The sequence below is a fragment of the Conger conger genome, chromosome 3 (assembly GCF_963514075.1).
Source record: "Conger conger chromosome 3, fConCon1.1, whole genome shotgun sequence".
Lineage (NCBI taxonomy): Eukaryota > Metazoa > Chordata > Actinopteri > Anguilliformes > Congridae > Conger > Conger conger.
In genome coordinates this window covers 73,681,886-73,702,635 of record NC_083762.1, presented here as the reverse complement: position 1 = coordinate 73,702,635, position 20,750 = coordinate 73,681,886, and the positions used below count along the sequence as shown (strand labels likewise).

Genomic DNA, 20,750 nt, shown 5'->3' with positions numbered 1-20,750 from the left:
GTAGCTCTCCAGGACCAGGGTTGGAGACCACTGATGTAGAGACACAAACAGCAAATGAAACCGAAATACAAACTTCTGTTCGTGCATCAAACCCCAGCAACAAGACAACCAGAAACCTTCTTTCTGAGCAAATCAGCATAGCTGCATTGTGACTGTCAATGTGATAGTTTAGCGTTTTGTGCCCAGTTGTATGTGTGATACTTAGCATTTTTGAGACCTAATGTATGTGATATTGTTTAATGTTTTGTGACTGTTGTATGTGTGATGTTTAGCGTTTTGTGACCTGATGTATGTGATATTGTGTAATGTTTTGTGACAGTTTATATTTAGTGCTTTGCGACCAGTCCAGGGACAGTAGATAGAGTGGTAAGTCAAGGCCAGTGGAGGAAACAATCCCTGTCACTTCAAACAGGGAGTTTTGTTTTGTTTCCCCAATTAAAACACTGTTTATAATACTGAGAACTGACATCGACATCCATCTTGGCTCTAATAAAAACCTATAGTGGCTAGAGCTCCCATGTACTGTCAACCACTGACACTCATGAACCAATCAGAAGAAATACTGCCCTCTGCTGGCTGGGGGTGGCTCAGCCTTTGAAAGCACTGTTTGAGAGTCCCACAGACTGGTATCAGATCCTGGCTATGTCTGAAACAGTTTACTCACCTACTATTGAGTATAGAATTTGAGTAGACTGGACGAGAAAGTTAAATAGGCAAAATTTTCTCAATTCAGTATATTTAAAATCCCTGGATGATCCCAGGACTATTTCCTGGGTTTTCCCAGTTAATTTGTGAGCATACATTTCAGGAATTAAATCCCCTATGGAAACTATGGAAAACTAGTAGGGATTATATTTTTTGCATACTGCCCATTGCATACTATAAAGTACACAGTATGCATTTTACTTAGTAGACAATACATTGAGGAAACAGTAATTAGGAGGCTGTTTCAGACATAGCTCCTGACTGTGGGGCCACGCCCAGCTGGCTCTAGCCCCCCCCAAAAATGAGAGGGTTTCAGCTGACCGAGACGAGTCTCGTCAGACACTAGCAACCCCTACTGGTCAAACAGACACCTGCAAGACCGCCTACTAAGCTGTACATGATATGCTCCGACTCTAGTCTGTGATGGGCCTGGTACATGCAAGGAATGCAAATGCCAATGCAGATTCTGACATATGCAAGCAGTTGCTTAAAAACCATACCTGTGTTTACCAGCTTCTTTTAGCCCTGTCTGATGTTATACCCTGCTAATCCACAAGGTGGCAGTCTACACTAATCTAATTTCACAAAGCAGTTAACTTTGGAAACAATTGCTTCTTCGTTTGTAGCTGTTCGTTGTACAGTATTTACATTTGTGGTACCACCCGTTTGCGCGGTGTTACAAAGTTTGTTAGGCACATTTCCCCTTACATTGGTCGTTGCATGCATTCCTGTGTAGCAGGCGTCGCGGCATACAAAGGGGTGGCTGACATCACATACCATTCCAAATTAGAGACAAAATGGAGGAAGTGTTAAAAAAAAGCTATCCCCCCCCCCCATTAAACTGAGGGCCCATTGACAAAAATAACCCATCAGCAGAATTTAGTCCAATAATAAACAATGCACTAGCCACTGTTATATTTTAGTCACACTATATATACCTACCCCAGACATTGGCTGTTTTCGAAATAGGGCACTCTCTTTATTTAATGTCTTTTGAGTATTTTTGAATACAGCAGATGAGAAACTGAGGTAGGCAAATATGATCTAAACATAGTTGAGTTAAAATCCCAAGATAATGCACTTAAGTACACGGCCATTTTGATTACACAAATATGATGCACAGCTTCGCTTTAAAAACAAAGAGCAGTTTCTCTGACATTTCCCTTCAACAACAAGGTCCATGCCGGCAAGGGTGGAACGTCATATGACACTTCTACAGTACGGTAAGAAAATAGTACTCGCGTACTCTAATGTAAACCGTACACAGTATACTCAGTAGACTGTACACACTTTGAGGACACACTAGTTAAGAGGCTGATTGGGACACAGCTGTTTTCCTTCGTCACCCCCAATTCATTCAGTGAAGAGAGAAAACAGCGCCCCATAGTGGCCAACAAACATTACACCAAGCGTTCACCACAAAGAAAACATCCAACACAAAAGAAACAAACTGATTTAAATTAAAAGTTAAAAGCATTTTTAATAGAAAGATAGACACAGCCTCTGACAAATGTACACTCATAAGCGGGGATCAACAAGAGTAAAAACCAGAGCACACAAACATTAAAGTGGTTCATGGTTCAAGGTTCTTCCAAATTTTCGAACGAATAAAAAATAATAAGAAAATCAATCCGCAAATAGAAATGGAGGACAGCAAAACGAGCTAAAACTCGAAAAAATCTCAAAGCGAAGTTCCAGAAGACAGTACGTGACGTGGATCAGTGCGTTTGATTCAGGGTTCCTCAATCCAATTCAACACTGCAAGAGAAGAGATGAGAGCCATTTCAGATGCCTTAAAAACACACTGCTGTAAATATGATGGGGGGAGGAGTTCTCACTGCTGTAAATATGGTGGGGGGAGGAGGTTCTGTGCAAAAGTCTTAGGCACATCGAAAATAGAATCAGTAAAGCGAAGATGCCTTCGAGAATAATGAAAGGAACCGTAGTTCTGCTCTATAAAGAGCAGTGAACACGTAAAAACAAATCAAATCTGTGAAGTTTTTGTGACCACCCTTCACCTTTCACCCAGGCAAACAGTAACACTTCAGTTATTCGTGGAAATTATTTGTTTGGGTAAAAACAACAGACTGTCACAAACGTAAAGCGATACCTCTATTCAGTCATCGAATTCAATCAACCTACACAGTCGCGATGTTATATCGAAATCAACAACATATGGGAGCCATAGCTAGCGTACAGATACAATCTGTACATCTGACTCATTTTCATAAGTGAGGCAAGAGCTACATGTCCAAACGTATATTCGGGTAAAAATAAATTCCACAGAGAGTGGTCACGGTGTAGAATAGCTTGCCAGGACATGTCGCTCTGGGGCTTTTCAAGACCAGGCTCGATATGCTGCTAGATACTGTTTAGCTTTTAGGAAAACTAAGCAGTAAGTGCGCACTTCAGCGGTAGGAATAGGCGAGCAGTGCTGGGCTGAATGCACCGTTCTCATCATTATGCTGCGTTCTGTCTATACTGAATAAAACAGTGCCTGCATTAGAGGGGTGAAAGGCGACACAGGAGCTCATATGTTAGGCAGACGCTGTTACGGTGGGGAAGAGGGGAGAGGGGCGCGCAGGTACTCACCCCGAGGCGGAGTAGCTGGCGGTGGCTTTGATGATCATGTAGCAGAGTGTTAGGGCGCTGAGAAGGCCGAAGCTGGCGATTATAAACCACTCCTCTGTCAATAAAGCAAAGTAGGCGGTCACCGCTCCACTCCAGGACGCCCAGTAATGTCTTCACACAGAGAGAGGGAGAGGAGGCCCCGAAACGTCTTCACACAGAGAGAGAGAGCCAGCGGAGCGCAGAGACAGGACAGCAGGGACAGGAGGTGAGGACAGGCCCACACCGCCCCCTGAAGGAGCGGAAGGAGGTCCACTTGCTGGAGAGAGGGAGAGGAGGCCCCAAAACGTCTTCACACACAGAGAGCCAGCGGAGCGCGGAAACAGGACAGCAGGGACAGGAGGTGAGGACAGGCCCACACCTCCCCCTGAAGGAGCGGAAGGCAGTCCAGGGCAAGCAGAACCAGGGGAGGTGAGAGAGGAGAACACAGGTGTACAGAGGAAAGGTATACCTGCAGACTGCATACAGTACTGCGCAAAAGTCTCAGGCACCCCAGATTTCTTTTATATTCATTTGGTATTGAATTTTTTTTTTTTTTGGTTTCGGCACTAGTGTGTCAGTAGAAAAGTTTCACAGACACAGATTAAGCTTAGTCCTGGACTGAATTGAATGTAGTCTTGTACTTTGTGAGTATAACTGCAGAAGAACTGTGGCAAGTTCTCCAGTATGTTTGGAAAAAAAACATTTTTTATTAAATAGAGGGCTATTGTACACCTTGCTGACGAAAAAGCTCAACAAGGTTTTGAAACTGCTGGTAGCTGGTTGACCAGTTCAGACCAGCTCCCAGCGCAACATGGTTTGACCAGCTGAAGCTATGTTTTGAAAGAGATCCAGCTCAGACAAGCTACCTGTACTAGCTGGTTAAGCGGCTCATATCCAGCTAGACCAGCTTTATGACTAGCTTGACCAGCTCAATTTTCAAGCTGGTCAAGCTGGTATAGCTCGATTTTACAGCAGGACAGCCAACCTCCTTTAGACAGCAAGCTTATTGGATCTGGAAAGGCTTCATATAGAAGGTGGAAGTACAAATGTACAACATAGAGAAGAAAATAATGCCATTAACATGCTGTGGGTCTGTCTGAGTGTATGTGTGTTTGTGTGTGTGTGTGTGTGTGTGTGTGTGAGAGAGAGTATCTGCGTGTGTGAGTGTCTTGATGTTGTAGCTCTTATCATATCATTGTAACCATGCCTCACTTCATGTTTTCGGCTTGCCACAACTTGACTTAGTCTATGCCTTACTGTGTGAACTAGACTCGATGTTCATGGCAATGGCAAACTCATACTTTATGAGAATGGTACCTTATCTGACCTGTGTTCTGTAGTTCAGTACGCACTTACTGTATCACTTCGGATGCAAATTTAAACGGGTAGAGCAAAGATGGAATGACTAAACTTCGACTCTGCAGTAACTGTTTATGTGCAGAATTATTCATGCGCCGAGTCCTGCTACATCTTAATTGACTTCCACTACTGCAATGAACCTCTCGCAGATAGGCTGAAGATAAGCTGGCAGCAGTCAAATCAAACGCAATTAGCAAGGTAATTTGAAATGCACTGAGGCCTGTGAGCTGGATGAAAAATAAGGGTTTAGTGTTAGTTAATAGGCTGCATCAATGCTTAAATAGACTACTTTCTGACTGCAAGCCTCTAGCTCGTTTACAGACACAGTGTTATCTCGCTTGTAGATAACCATCGCTCGTGAGGACACAGCAGGTTAAGGAGCCTCTTTTCGCTATTTAATGACTTTTAAATCCCATTTCTAGCTTTGATTCTCATGTTTTCTGATGTCCAATTCATGTGGACGGGCGCAAGACTATCTGGCGCGGACAGCTGTGCTATGTCCACATCGGCCTCCTTACTACTGTGTCCTCATTATATGTACTGTCTACTAAGTATACAGTATACTGTTGAGTGTGTAAAAACGTTCCTACATGCCAACCAAATGTCAATCATGTACCATTTACATACTATTTTCTGAAGTGTGGTAAGATGTTCTGCCCTTGCATGACCATGCGCACGTCTGGTTGTTGTTGAAGGAAAATGTCAGCCAAGCTGTGCCTCATTTTCAAAGCGAAGTTGCGCATAATATTTACGGGATGACCATTTTTAGTTGACTTCCTGAAAAGTATGCTCCTGGACATACTCAGAAATAACATCCTATGCCGTTTGAGAGCCACAAGATCCTCTCCGTTTTCCTAATCCCTTACATCCCCCTCTGTAACGCTCCGTGCCGTTGTACAATGAAGCCTCTGTGGGTTGGTGCATCAGGGTCACCATGGAAACGGATCCCTGTCCACGCTCTAGCTGTGTGTCATCATCCATATGAACCATTTCTGACCCATTTTTTTTTTTTTTTTTACTTGTACCTGACCCATTTCTTACTCGTTTATGACCAATTTCCGATCCATCCTTCACAGTATGAAGCAAGTAAAAAAAAAAAAAACTCATTCCACTTCCTGTGCAGTCCAAGTACCGTGCCCACAACTTCCTGAGGATTCACAGCATGTTGCTCAGTGTGAGGGATGCACTGTACCAGAGGAACTCACACTGTTCGTGTTTCATGTGGCGCATGAAAATGAGAAAGCAGGGAATGACAGCCAGCGTGACACAGATGTAGAGAGGGAACACCAGAGTGGCCCAGCCGGGGAACAACACAAGCGCTGACACTAAGGCAATCCAGGAACAGAGCTGATTTGGGTTTAAGTGCCCCTCCGCCATGGAGGACAGTTAATTGAGGCACAAAGCCTGGGGGATTATGGGATTAAATAAAAACGCAGCGGAGCTGTGTCTGTGGCCAGACGTGACCCAGGGTACGAGAAGAAAGAGGCTGAAGACCACAACCACTAGGGCTGACTAGGTACATGCACGCTCACACACACACACACACACACACACACACACACACACACACACACACAGACACAAGCACAAACACAGGCATGCACACATGTACACACACATACACTAGTACACTGCACAATGCCTGGTGGAGTAGTGCTTTGCCTACATCTCCCATAATGCACCTGGCCTGAATGCCAGTTCAACTCAACCCTGTGCTTTCTGCAAGTGGAAGGGGCTGCAGGAGGGCAGAGAGGCGGAGCCGCAAGGTTGACAGGCAGCCGAAAGACCCAATGAGGCAGAAGCCTGAGTGACAGCAGGGGGCGGGACCTGTGAGAGAGAGAGAGAGAGAGAGAGAGAGAGAGGGGCTGAGGGAGCGGGGTCTTACTGGTGACGGCGATGTTGATCTCTCCGGTGCGCGGGGTCAGCTCCCCATCGGACGGAATCTGGGATGTCCCAGAATGCCGCAGGGGCTCCAGGCTGATGGAGTTCTCGCTGGACAGGTCGACGAGCGCCGTGCGCTGACTGGCCGTCTGGCTGCGCGATATCCTGTCCATGTCGAAGGCCACGTTGTCCACGCACGGAAGGTTGGGCTGGAGGGAGAGAGCGGGGCCGCCCCACGTCACCATGGCTACCAAAGCCACCAACCAGCTCAAGTGCAAAGGCCAGTTTACCGTCCAGTGACAGAGTGTCTCAGTGACTGCAATCCTGTTATTCTGAATGTTCCTGAACAGTTATATTCCGTGCTATTCCGTGTTCATAACACAGTATATCGATTACTTAGTCCATTAAAAGACATGGGTTAATTGTCAGATTTTTGTTTTCTGCAATACTGTTATGGACGGTATTTATTGCTGTTCTACTGTATGTGATTGTCTTCGGTCATTAGTATAGTGGTGGCCTGTAGCGTAGTGGTTAAGGTAAATGACTGGGACACGCAAGGTCAGTGGTTCTAATCCCGGTGTAGCCACAATAAGGTCCACACCATGAGCAAGGCCCTTAACCCTGCATTGTTCCAGGGGATGATTGTCTTCTGCTTAGTCTAATCAACTGTACGTCGCTCTGGATAAGAGCGTCTGCCAAATGCCAATAATGTAAATGGTGGTATGACATGTAACATCTTTACAATTTCCGTTCATTACAAAAGCCTAGTGCTTTTAGAATCCAGTATTTAATCTAATTTAACTGTAAAAAGACATGCAAAACAGGGTGGGTAAAGGAGTAAATTACACTGGAAAAACTAGTTTGTAGAGTTGCAGGTAAAATACCAGGTGAAGCATTGCTGTTATGGTCCCTTGGTCCTACGGTACTTAACATGAATATCTTTCATAAAATATCTAGCAGGACAGACTCATCTAATTAATACAAGGATATGCAAAAATGTAAAGTTATATAAGGCTGCAATGCAAATGAACAATAGTTCTGCAGTTCCTTCCAGGACCTTCCAGCAGGTGGCAGCACAATGCCAAAGTTAGCTGTCGTTCCAAACTGAGCAGAAAGACAAATTACATAACATCACAGAACGATGGCTACAGGCCCCAGTAATGCACTGTGAGTACCAGCAACCTCAGTGTAACTTCAGTGCACAACTGTAATGGGATTACAGACTCAGTGTGACCCCAGTTTAGTTCTGTAGAGGTGGTATAGCCTCAAGTGTAACCCCAGTGTAGTTCTGTAGAGGTGGTATAGTCTCAAGTGTAACCCCAGTGTAGTTCTGTATAGGGGCTGGAGCTCCAGGCCTCACCATAATGCCCAGGGCTTTGAGGATGTTGAGTTTGCACATGGGGCAGGTGCAGTGCTCGTTCAGCCAGGGATCCACACACATCTTATGGAAAACATGCCTGCGGAGAACACAGAAGAAGAAGAAGAAGAACAGTCAGCTGACCCCGTTCACCACGGCCACTGTTCCGAGGGGTTCGCCCCAAAAAACCGGAACACTCACGGCGCACCGCTCCGTTCCCGAACCAGCGCCACCGAGCAATGAAAACGGCAGCCCGCGTCACCTGCGTGCTGCCGCTCTACCGACGCGCAAGCAAGGGGAGAGACGTGGCTTCTGCGAGACTAAGGGCGTCTAATGAAATAAACATCACCACTTACTTTAACCCCAATGCCCAGGTGGCTTCTTCCGAGACATGCACTTGGGACCGAGCAGCACTTCTGTTAAACATTTCTGCAGAGAACACTGATTCTATAATGCAGGCCTGTTAACCGGCTCTGCTTCACCAGGCATACCAAAGCTCAGAACATCACCGCGCTGTCATCCATAGGGATCGTGTTTTTCAGCTGCATTCAGGCCAATCAATACCTCCTCTGAAGAACGAGAACATTGTGAGGAGAAGGATGGTGAACAGAGATGGAGAACAGAGTGTACTGTCACCCTGAGAAATAATATTTCCAGTTTATCAAGGGAACGCATTCCCTATTGTAGGTGAGACCGTAGTTGTCAGCATGAAACTTAAGACGTTGCGGTTGTTCTTTTGGGATGAATAACCTTTGCCAGTCGCGGGAAGAAACAAAAAGTACGTCCCTTTCCGAAAACACAGTTGATTCAGAAGACACATTGGTAGCTAAATGAACGTCGATCAACCTGCTGATCTGAAAGCAGCCATCAAAGACGTAGTTACAGCTAATGGAAGATCTTCCTGTTATGAATTCATGAAGATGAGTCAAGTTCATTAGCAGAGAAGGTCATTACAGGCGCCATGAGCCACGTATGTATGCGTGTATATGCACGTGGACATGCACTGGGCTCCAGAATTATTGACTGGCAATGCGCAAAAAATACTTAAAAAAAGAAACAATAAAATTATTGAGATAAACTGAAAATTCCAACATAAAAAAGACTGTTCTTTATTAATGTATGGAGCCAGTCAAAATAATACATCAATTTAATAAACCGAAAGCAAGGTTTCCCAAGAATGTGACAGATCTTTCAAGTAGTTGTATGGAGGAATGGTCCAAAATACCTCCAAATGTGTTCCTTAACCTTGTCAAGCATTACAGGAAAAGGCTCCATGCTGTTATCCTTGCCAAAGGTGGATGCACCAAATGTTCAGGGGTGACATTAATTATGAAAGCTATTTTTCATTAAATTAATGTATGATTTTGGTTGGTTCCATTGAAACATATGTTGACATTTTGAGTTGCTCAATAATTACATTGTTATTGTTTTGTAAGTATTTTTTGTGCATTGCCAGTCAGGGGTGCCAATAAGTCTGGAGCCCAGTCTGGAGTGTGTGTGTGTGTGTGTTTGTGTGTGTGTGTGTGAGTGTGTGTGTGTGTGTGTGTGTGTGTGTGTGTGTGTGAGAGAGTGTGTGAGTGTGTGTTTTTTTAGTACTTTCTCTTCTTATCTCTCAAGAGGTGGGGAGAGGAGGTTGATTGTGCATGTTAATGGGTGATGGACAGATGGCAGTGGGCTAAAAAGAAAGAACATTTACTGGCCAGCAGGCAGAAAGAATTAGGGCAGAAGCACTAATAATGTCACCGAGCACATTTATGTAAACTGTGGCCTGGCCCTGTCGAGCGCGGCTCTCTCTCCGTCTCACATTCTGTTCCTCGGTGAGTCGGAATGGCCGTCTAACTGCACGAGTAAGCACAGGAAGAGCTGCTCAGCCGGGCAGCTGTTGCGGCTACGGTGCACAACAAGAGCGCCACTGTGGCACAACAACAGAGAACACTTAATCTTTGCGGAGAACGTGGTTAGAGTTTGCAGCACTGGAACGGGAAATAGGTTTTTTTTTTTTGGTTTTTTTTGTTGCTGTGTGGTAATGTAAAACATTTAAAAAAACAGCCTTATCTGTCAGGGCTGGGTAGAGATATAAGGTCTTTATCCATGATTCATAGGGCATTTGTGTGCGTGTGTGCAGTGCGTGTGTGCAGTGCATGTGTGTGTGTGTGTGTGTGTGTGTGTGTGTGCGTGCGTGCGTGTGTGCATGCTTGTCTGTGTGCATGTGTGTCTGTGTGGTTGGGGAGGAAGGGGGTGGGTGTGTGTGTATGCGTATATGTGTATGAGCACGCTTGTGTGTGTGTGTGTGTGTGTGTGTGGAGCAGGGGTGTGTGCGTGCGTGCGTGTGTGTGTGGAGGAGGGGTGCGTGTGTGTGTGTGTGTGTGCGCGTGCGTGTGTGTATGGAGGAGGCGTGTGTGTGTGTGTGTGTGTGTGTGTGTGGAGGAGGGGTGTGCGTGTGCGTGCGTGCGTGCGTGTGGGTAGGGAGGAGGGGGCTGGGTGAATCCCTTTCTCAAACGCTGCTGTACTTGCTGACTAGCTTCACCACAAACTGAAAAGGCATTAAACACCGCACAGCTCAGAGATGGGGGGAGGGGGGAGTGCTCAGCAGAAGCCGGTCACGGAGTATGTGAAGACGTGAGGAAGCACGGGGCCGGCTCATACGTCTCTCTGCCCGGCGTACACGGACACACGCACACGCTCTAGACAAACAACCACTTCCCCACTCAGCCAGCAGCCCCCGCGCCATATCCATATCGAGCACCCACTCGACTCTCCCACTTCCTGTTCTCAAGTACTGTAGTCATGTATTACACCCCAAACGAGCTGGGGCTGGTGTGGGGGGGGGGTGAGGGTGAGGGTGGGGGTGGAGATGGTGAAGAGGGGTCTGACGTAAGCAGCTGAACAGGGAACGCGATGCTGCTTTAAGTGACAGTGAGGGGGACAGGACAGTGTCGGTGTCGTGTGTCTGTGTGAGCAGACACGTACCACAGCCTGATGCTGTGTTCTGTGCTCTGATGGAAGGTACAGAGGGACCAGTCACACTGTACAATCAGGGTACGTGGATTGGCATTAACTAATGCAGGTGTTTCATCCATGTGCAAATTCATTGTTTAGGCTTTTAAGTTAATTTTTCATGCGTTAATGTGCTCATTAAGTATGAACTAAAGTATTAGTTACATTACTATTTAGACATTTGCAAACTATAAACCAGTTAACTGTTGACAAATACATTAACTGTTATTTCATTCCAATATGACTTGGCATTAACTAATGTTGTTGTTGTTAACATGAATTAATGATATACAAATTCATAAACAAAGCTGTACAGATGAACTCAGTAGTTAGCTAGTTAACGATTACGTTAGTTCATGGCCATTAACGTAACCGTAAAAGTGTTGCCAGGTGACCCGATAGCCTCTGCACACCAGGAGGTCAGAAACAGTGAGGCCCACAGCCAGGCGGGGACAGCAAACCAAGGGTCATGTGATGACAAAACAATCCGTCAAAGTCACACAGGAAGTAGAGAGGGAGACAGAGAGAGAGAGAGAGAGAGAGAGAGAGAGAGCTCTTAGCTGTCAGGCAAAGCAGGTTCAAGCCTCAGTACACAACAGAAAACAAACCAAAAAAGAAATAAAATATGGCACTCGTGTAAACAAGCTTATTTATAATATGAAGCATGATTGCCAAATTGATGTGATTGTTGAGGAGGTGGAGACAGAAAATCCAGTGTGAACTGAGCTGGCAGGTTGGAGAATGTTTCTGTTAGTTATTCTATTAGCTATCGATTCTGGAGAACGATGCATCTCTGAGAGGCAGGGGTGAACAAGTGAAGTGGACTGCACTGTGTGTGTGTGTGTGTATGTCAATCTCAAGAATTGAGCTCCTTGGCCATTCCGGTAATTGTATTTTTACATTTTTATGTGCATAATTTATTCACTAGCACATGTTCATAAGAGCGTTGAGGAATGTTGATATTTGCAAACATCAGCCTGCAGATAGCAGACAAGACAAAGACCATTACAAGAGAAGAGGGAGGCATTATTAGGCATGGCACAGGCCTCTAACAAAGCCAGTCAGTTCTGTGGACTGTAGTTAATAATAGGCTTTTGGAATGTTATTTTTTCAAAATTCTGGCAGTGTTCTAGAACTCCATTGCTGTGATGTGACATCAGCATTACAATGTTCAGTTAGGAAAATTCTAATGACATAATTTCTGACCACCTTAAAGGGTTAAAGGGGGTGGAGTTTCGGGCTGAGGTCAAGCGGAGTGAGTGAGCTAGCAGGAGCCAGGAACAGCAGTTGAACTTAATAGTTATAAAGAACACAGCAAGTGGCATCTGAAGGGGAAACAGGAAGTGGGGGGGGGGGCATCTGAATATGGCTAACAGGAAGTAACAGCAACATCATCCTCTTGTATTTTCTACTTAGCTGTACTTCCTGCGGAAAACATAACAAAGACAAATAAAATGATCTTATCCTGTCTTTATCGAGCTTCTGCGAGGTGCCCACTGAACTCCCATGTAAATGACACTGGCTGTGTCCGCGGAGGAAGAGACACCGTTACCTTATATACGCGCATGTCCGAGTGGCTCTTGGCCCTCAGCGTTACTCTCCTGACATCAAATCCATACAGTGAGCGGGAGGCTCCAATGGCACGCGGGGCCTGAGATCAGATTCCCTCAGAGTGCACCGGGCCTTCGCTCCATCGACCCCCCGAGTCCATGGACACCAGGCAGCGCAATGCAATTAGAGCGCCATTAACACGGTGTGTGTGAGGCAGGGAGGAGGCTAAGCTAGGCTAAGCTAGGCTATATACGGGGGAGTGAGGGCCCATTAGCCGGAGAGTGAGGGAGAGGGGGGAGAGGGTGAGAGAAAGAGGAGGAGAGAGGGTTAGAGAAAGGAAGAGAACGAAGGAGATGAGGAGGGATGGTTGAGGGGGGGGAAGGAGAGCTAGGTTTGACCTTTGACCAACGCTCCAGCCCACAGTTGCAGCTCATTGGCTGGGGGGGGTTGTGTAACACAAGTGGCTCGTGTCTGGGCCTCCCGCCAGCAGCGAGGTCAAAGGGCGCGAAGCGGACGGCGTTCGGCGGAGAGCGAGGGGACACTCAGGGAGAGCGGTGCAGAGGTTAGTGTCTGCGTCGAGGACTACACTCAGCTGCGCTCAACTGTAACCCGCAGCCCAGAACAGGGACATACCACTGTACCCAAAACAAACTGCCACAGTCCTGCGTATTCTCTCTCTCTCTCTCTCTCTAACTATTCTGCCCAGATCTATATATCTGTATGTGAAACTGACTTCTGTCTGTGTGTGCGTGTACGCGTGTTCACACATGCGTGTGTGTATGTGCGTGTGCATGCGCGTGTGTGTATGTGCATGTGCGAGTGTGTGTGCCCTGATTCTCAGGCAGCCGTGGCACCCAGCTGTTCTCCTCCATGTCTCCCCGAGCTCCATAACTCCTCTCTGTGGGCTGTGCCCTCAGCACACTGCTGCTCACAGCCAGCTCCACACACACTCACTCACACTCACACACTCTCACACGCTCTCACACTCTCTCACACTCTCTCACACTCTCACACTCTCACACTCAAACACTCACTCACACTCTCTCTCACTCTCTCTCACTCTCTCTCACTCTCTCTCACTCTCTCTCACTCTCTCTCACTCTCACACTCTCTCACACTCTCTCACACTCTCTCACACTCTCACACTCAAACACTCACTCACACTCTCTCACACTCACACTCAAACACTCAAACACTCTCTCACACTCTCTCACACTCTCTCACACTCTCTCACACTCAAACACTCAAACACTCAAACACTCAAACACTCAAACACTCAAACACTCACTCACACTCTCACTCTCACTCTCACTCTCAAACACTCACTCACATACTCACACTCCCTAAATAAAGAGCGCACTCACACACTCACACTCCCTAAATAAAGAGCTCACACACTCACACACACTCTCACACACACACTCCCTAAATAAAGAGCGCACACACACTCCCTAAATAAAGAGCGCACACAGACCCCTCTCTCCCAGGACAGCGGCAGGTGGAACTGAGCGCCCCGTAAATCTCACACTGACACCACACTCCCGTTTTTCCACAGCCGTAATTAATGCACAGAACACGGCTTTCAGAGACGCTGGACCCCTTCCAAACTCTCACACACTAACACACTCACACTCACACAGCCCTGCATTCATTCTGGAGTTACAGGCGACTCAAACACACTTTGATTCAAACTCAGTGAGTCCGACTCACCTGAACAGCACATTCCTCATTACATTATATTTGATTTAGCAGATTACAATTTGATTCACACTGAGTGAGTCAGACTCGCCCGCACATTACATTCTCCGCATTGCACTTTGATCAAAACTCAGTGAGTCAGACTCCCCTGAACAGCACCTACCCCTCATTACATTTCGATTCAAACTCAGAGAGTCCGACTCCCCTGAACAGCCCTTTCACCTGATTAAACTTTGATTAAAACTTCCTGTGCGTCCCGTGATGCATTGTTGCCTTTCTACGCCTCGCCCTTCATCACTGTCCACTCACTGCACTCCCGCGTTCCCTACGCGCACCCTCGCATGCGTCACGCGCTCCTAACTCAAAGCGCTGAACAACACACCCTCCCAGCAGACCTGTGTGTGCAGGGAGGATCGGTCTTCTTTAATCTGAAGGGTTATGGATGGCTGTCTGGCAGCCGTAAGGTCAGCGCCGATGACGGATGGCGATGAGTCAGAGCCAGCGGGCTCCGTGATGGAGACATATCGGCCCATGACAGTGGGCACCACGGGGGGTGGGGAGATTTCGCCGCAATAATTTCCAACAAGGTAATCTTTCCTCTGCATTTTACCAGTGTCAGAAATATTCCCATATGTGAACCTTTATCCCTGTGTTTGGGCATTGTTCCAGTGTCCCGGCCTGCCAATGGCCTGTTAGCAAAGCTAGTCATCGTCAGTATTTTTATCCAGATGTACGGTGGAATCGGTAATTGTCCCATTGCTAGGATACACTATAGCTGTGTGTGTGTGTTTGTGTGTATGTGTGTGCGTGTGTTTCTGTGTGTGTGAGAGTGTGAGTGTGTGTGTGTCAGCATGTGTGTGTGTGTGCGTGTGTTTCTGTGTGTGTGAGTCTGTGCGTGTGTTTCTGTGTGTGTGTGAGTGAGTGTGTGTTTCTGTGTGTGTGAGTGTGTGTGTGTGTGTGTGTGTGTGTGTGTGCGGGCATGTGTTTCTCTGTGTGTGTGTGTTTCTGTGTGTGTGTGTGTGTGTGTGCGGGCATGTGTTTCTCTGTGTGTGTGTGTGTGTGTGTGTGTGTGCCTGCGGTCACACTCACTTGCAGGGCAGGATTCGCACCACGTCGTTGAGCTGGTACCCCTCGATGCAGACGGCGCAGTGGTTGAAGTCGGGGTCCGTCTCCTGGAACACAGTGAGAACACAAGTTCAGCAGCTCACTCTGAACACAGGGGCGTTTCTCACCAGCTGCCGTGGTAACAAGCCGCACGGACAGTCCCAGACGCCCCCTGCAGAGTGTCAGGAGGAAACTGAAGCCGGAAGGGGGGGGGGTAGGGGGGTTAGGGGTCACGGTCGCTCGGGATTCGACACGCTCAGCGCGGTCTCCCCCCCCGCGTTTGGGCCGGCGGTCACGTTCGCCGCGCGGGGATGGATGAGGCGTTATTTACGGAGCGCCCGTACCCACCCGCCCGTCTCTGCTGAGGCAAGGACGTCCCACGTCCCCGAGGAGGACAGATTTAGCCCGCGCCCGCCCCCCACCCCGGGCAGGGGATCGATACGCTCGAGGGGGGGGGGGGGGGCGAGCTGGAGGTAAACTGCCGCTTTTTCCGGGAAACGATGCTCGTGAAATTCCACACCGTTGACAGCGTTATCAACGGTTTAGAGCCGGAGAATTACTGCCTGTTCTTACTGGTACTGCCCGCGCTGAGCCCCGCTAATGGTTGTATCAGTGGGGGGGTGGGGGTGGGGGTGGGGCGGCTCCTGATCGCTGTGGCGGTGATCACTGGGTTCAGGTGGCTGGCTGTTACCGACACGACAATCTTCAGCTCAGAGCTGTCACTCAGACGCCTAAATGCCCCTCTCAGGTGTTAGAGGGGCGATTCCACCAAGCACAAAAATACCTCCCCCGAAATAAAGGACAAATCAGACGTGTTAATGCACACGAGTGGAGAATGTGAATGCACTACTACTACTTGGGTTGTGCCATCATGGAAGTATGTTTGTATTTACGGTTGGTTGTCTTGTGCAATATTTTCACGTTGATGTGACGGGGATGTGCAGTATCGTACTTCTGCTCCCACGGCTGGCACCACCTATGGTTGCACGCTTGTATAGCGAGTGCACTGGATGCATGTTGTGAGTAACTAAATGTCCTAATGTTGGTTGCAGCATTCGATGTAGTCACATAGTTCAAAGCAAATTCCCGTATGGGGACAGTAAATACATGATGTGATGTGGCGTGTGGACAGATTAATAACCACATCTTCAGAAATGAAGGGACACAGAGTGCTGAAGTCCCCAGGTCAGATTAACGACGCTGTGGAGCGGAGCGGGCGGGAAATCACATGACGGGTAAACTCCTCTTATTTAGGACCCCGGGGAGGCTGGCTCTTTCCTGCCTGAACGGATTTCAGTGGCGCGACATGCCAGTAGATGGATATGCGATTAAAAATGCATACGGTCCGCTGGCAGAAAAATGAGGCCGCGGCAAGATGGAGAGCAGAGGCTGTCTCTATAACACCAGTCCTGGTGGTGAACCCAACACTAACCCAACACAAACCTAATACTAAACCCAACACAAATCCAACACTAAACCCAACACAAACCTAATACTAAACCAAACAAAAAACCCAACACAAACCCAACACAAATCCAACACTAATCCCAACACAAACCTAATACTAAACCCAACACTAATCCAACACTAAACCCAACACTAATCCCAACACAAACCTAATACTAAACCCAACACAAATCCAACACTAAACCCAACAAAAAACCCAACACAAACCCAAAACAAACCCAGCACAGACTGTAGCTGCTCACAATCAGACATCGCCACCCTATAGAATTTCACATCGATAATATGACTCTTCCGACCAAGAACCTTCGTGTTGAGTCTGTGAGGATACTGCAGTAAGACGTGAGACATTGGCTGTGCCTTCTCCTTTCCCCTCGACCCGTTGCGTCTGGCTCAAATCCATCTTGTGAATGAGCTTAGCCCTGGCTAGCGGTATCAGAGCTGTGTGCTTTAATTTCACTGGGGGGGGGGGGGGAGAGGCAGTCTCAAGGTCATATCGGGAACACTCTGCAGATTCCTCGCCACTCGTGTTGGTGTTTTGGTTACCTCAGCGTTCTCCACCCTCCCGGCAACCGCGTTTCATCCCACTCCAGGAGCGGTCGATGCATCGACTGCCACCGAATACCTTTCAGACAGCATCCCCTTCCCCCCCCCTTCCCCATCCCCAACAACCCCTCGAGACTTGTGTTAGGTCGCTTCCTCTCAGAGATACGGCAGAACCCACTGAGCTGTCTCTTTCAGTCCAGTATCTGCAGCTCCCACTGCCCGACTACACGCACCGACATGTCAGTCACCTCCCAGCTGCCCCAGAACCTGGAACAGCTGCTGACCAATCAGAGCGCAGGACTGTCGTGACCTCACAACAGAGCATGGAGGGAGCCAGCGATGAACAGCCAGTCAGAGCATCGCAGATCCACAGACAGCTTTGGGAAAACAACCGCAACTGTAGGGGAACCCAGAGTGAGGTCACTTCCTGTCCCGTATAACACCGGAGGTGGGTGGCACAGAGGGGTCCGCTTGTCACACATTTTGTTCCGTTTCTCCTCTCCACCCCCCCTACCCCCACCAAAACCTCCCCAGGCATTGGGGCTCACAGTCCGTCAGTCCACCGTGCGCTGAGACGCTGAGAGTGAGAGATTCAGTTTCGCTCGAGCACTCATTGGCTGATGTATTTTCAATGATTGGGCCTGTCGACCTTCGCAGCCCCAGCGAGGAGTCTAGACCCAGCATCCCTAAACCGCCGGGTTCCTCAACTGGCCACACTCCGGTAAAGTCCTGGTATGATGTGTGAGTAACCACTCTTATTCCACGATTCATAAATGAGATTTATTTACCGTTTTTAATCCAAGCATTAAAGGTGTAGCCATTATTAATGGATCATCGTCGGTATTTTATCTCATTTATTGATTGCTCAGTCAACACTATTCTGGTAGAGTGGAGACCACTCATATATTATTACAAATTAGATTCATAGATTACTATTAGTATGGTATTCATCTTATTTCATGCAACATTCAGGGCCAGTTTGAGCACTGTAAAACACAATAGCTGCTATCAAAGTGTGCTGGGATTAATCACCGGTATTCAAATCACATTCTGTAAGTATATCCTGAGACCAGGCCCTCAGCTGGAATCTCAAGGGTTCCTCACACGCTAACAGTGTGTTGCTACCGCGCATAATCAATGAGAATCAGCCTAAACAAGTTTCACGCTTTCCTCTGAGTCTTTGAATATTCCATAAAAACATGAACCTGCATTCACTCTGTGATCTCTAGCCTGTGTCTTCTCCAACCCTGGAACCACAATAAATATGAATTAAATGATTCAATATGAAATCAAATTTCGAAATTGCCCTGGCACATTCTAATATTGAGTTGGGTTTTTAAGCACATAATCTATTCTCGTGGCAAGTAGCCAATAATTGCAAACAAATCATCATTTGTCAATAATAATTTGTCACAACATTCCTCCCTGGTACCTTGAACTGGATAATCTCCAAACAAACCTCAACCTTGCCAAGGGGCTGTACAGAGTGGCTCTACCAGCATCCATGACAACCTCTCTACTACCCTGGATAACACAACAGTGTTGGGAAACAAAGTGACTCTTGAATTGCCAAGAATCTTCACATGACCCGAGACAACTAGTCCTTCACTGTTGTGGAGCCAGTGACCAGGATCCATCCATTTCTCTCAGAGGTCATAGTCCCAAGTCTATAACTTTCAGCACAGTGCCTGTCTGGATTGAGTTGCTAATGACCTTTAATTCCAGTGTGTTAGCATTTGGAAGGTTCTAGTGCATTTATTTTAATCACGAGAACAACCTTTGTTCATTACCTTAATCGTGCTGATGGACTTTGAAAAGAAAGAAAGTGTAAAGTGAGACAGTCTGGCAGAGACTTAAGTCAGACCAGCTTGAGAGAAAGCTGTGCGTTCAATCTCTGTCCCATGGGGTCATTGTGAAAGCCGTCATGGAGAAGGTGAGATTTGTGGTGTGGGCATAGGGCATAGGGATAGGGCAGCCACATAAGTATCCCCAGTGCGGTTTGGGTGTTTCGTTCCCCCACCATGGCCCTCTCAATCTGTCACCCTCTCTGGTGAGTATGAATATAACCAGCCTATGAATCACCTCCACGCCCTGTGCGGACATGCGCGCGGTGTAGAATATTCCCTGACATCGACTGAAGGGAAGCAGCGGTGGAAAGCGATCCCAGATATCCAACCCGGGAGGTTCTGAGTGATCCATGCTGCCCAGAGAGAGAGAGCCACGCGGTCTGGGAGTTTAATTCCGGCTCTTTCCATTCATCAGCCACGGACACTCGTCCGACAGGAACTCGAAGCGGCCCTTGTTCCAGGGATAAATCAGATACTGAGTGAGGGACTAGTGTTTCTTGCGTTGATGGGGGGAGGGGAAGAGGCACTTGAGAACTGGAAGCATTCGGAAACAACAACCCCCCCCCCCCCCATCATTTGAGGGCACCTTGATGTCCGAGGACAGCAGGAGAGACCAAACAGCAGCCACTGGGGTGGGGGGGTAATGCAATAACAACAGGGGCGGGAGAAGCAGTGTTGATACCTTGTCTCCTTTCTTCACCGTCCGGGTGGTCAGCTTCCCGATGGCTTTCTTAGCCGCATCGCCCAGTCGTCGCTGTGGCAACAGAGACAGAGGGAGGGAGGGGGAGAGAGAGAGAGGGAGAGAAACAGAGAGAGAGACAGAGGAAGAGAGACAGAGAGAGAAGGAGAGAGAGAGAAAGAGAGAGAGAAACAGAGAGTGAGACAGAGAGAGACAGAGAGCGGGAGAGAGAGACAGAGAGAAAGAGAGAGGGAGAGAGGGAAAGAGAGAGAGACAGAGAGAGACAGAGAGAGAGCGAGAGAGAGGGAGAGAGAGAGAAACGTAAAAACCTGCAGAGCATAAACACAAAGAGGCAGACAAAAAGCAGACAAGCTCACATTTAAATGAAACGGTGAGAAAGAGCCCAATTAAATGAACCGGTGAGAAAGAGCCCAATCTCCCTCCATTCATCTGCCACCTCTCAGGAGGAACAGACACACACCTCCAGCTCGCCTCAAACAGCAGCTACGGTACGTTCCCATTCCCTGCACCGGCGTTTCAGGATGACGTCATAAAACCGCCTTCCCAAAACAGCGGGACGGCAGGTAGCATTGTGTGAGCACAGAGCAGCGAGATTAGAACCCAGAGGGAGGCCGACCCATGTTAACATATTCACAGCCATCCCGTGGCTTTGATGACTGAGAAGGGAGAAGAGACGAAAAGAGGGATGTAGATTAGATTAGATTGTCCTTCTCGAGGAAATGTACTGCCACATCCCATACAGTGCACATACCTCAGTATAATACGATATGTATACAGCTAAATACAAGTATACAACAAACAACAACATGGAAAAAAAAAAACGCATGACATGAACAAAGTGTTTAATTCGGCCATGTAAGTGCAGAAGGGATAAAACACCTTTTGAAGCCGAACCTTTTTCAAAGTTACATCGACTGCCAGATGGCGGTAA

The 20,750-nt window shown here is 47.6% G+C and overlaps 1 protein-coding gene across 4 annotated transcripts in view; it reads right to left on the bottom strand.

The window, feature by feature from the left end:
* Nucleotides 1-20,750, bottom strand: part of rnf130 (ring finger protein 130) — a 58,504-nt gene that overhangs the window by 3,013 nt on the left and 34,741 nt on the right. For 2 of the 4 annotated variants that reach the window (XM_061234497.1, XM_061234499.1), the window contains exons 5-10: nt 19,802-19,873; nt 15,248-15,330; nt 7,916-8,012; nt 6,560-6,764; nt 3,298-3,391; nt 2,166-2,463 (exon numbers count right to left, since the gene is read on the bottom strand). In XM_061234497.1, coding sequence (XP_061090481.1) covers nt 2,448-2,463; nt 3,298-3,391; nt 6,560-6,764; nt 7,916-8,012; nt 15,248-15,330; nt 19,802-19,873 — 567 coding nt within the window. In that variant the 3' untranslated portion in view covers nt 2,166-2,447. Of the gene's footprint in view, nt 1-2,165; nt 2,464-3,297; nt 3,392-6,559; nt 6,765-7,915; nt 8,013-15,247; nt 15,331-19,801; nt 19,874-20,750 lie in introns of those variants that run through there. The other 2 variants (XM_061234500.1, XM_061234498.1) reach the window with 2 other exon arrangements.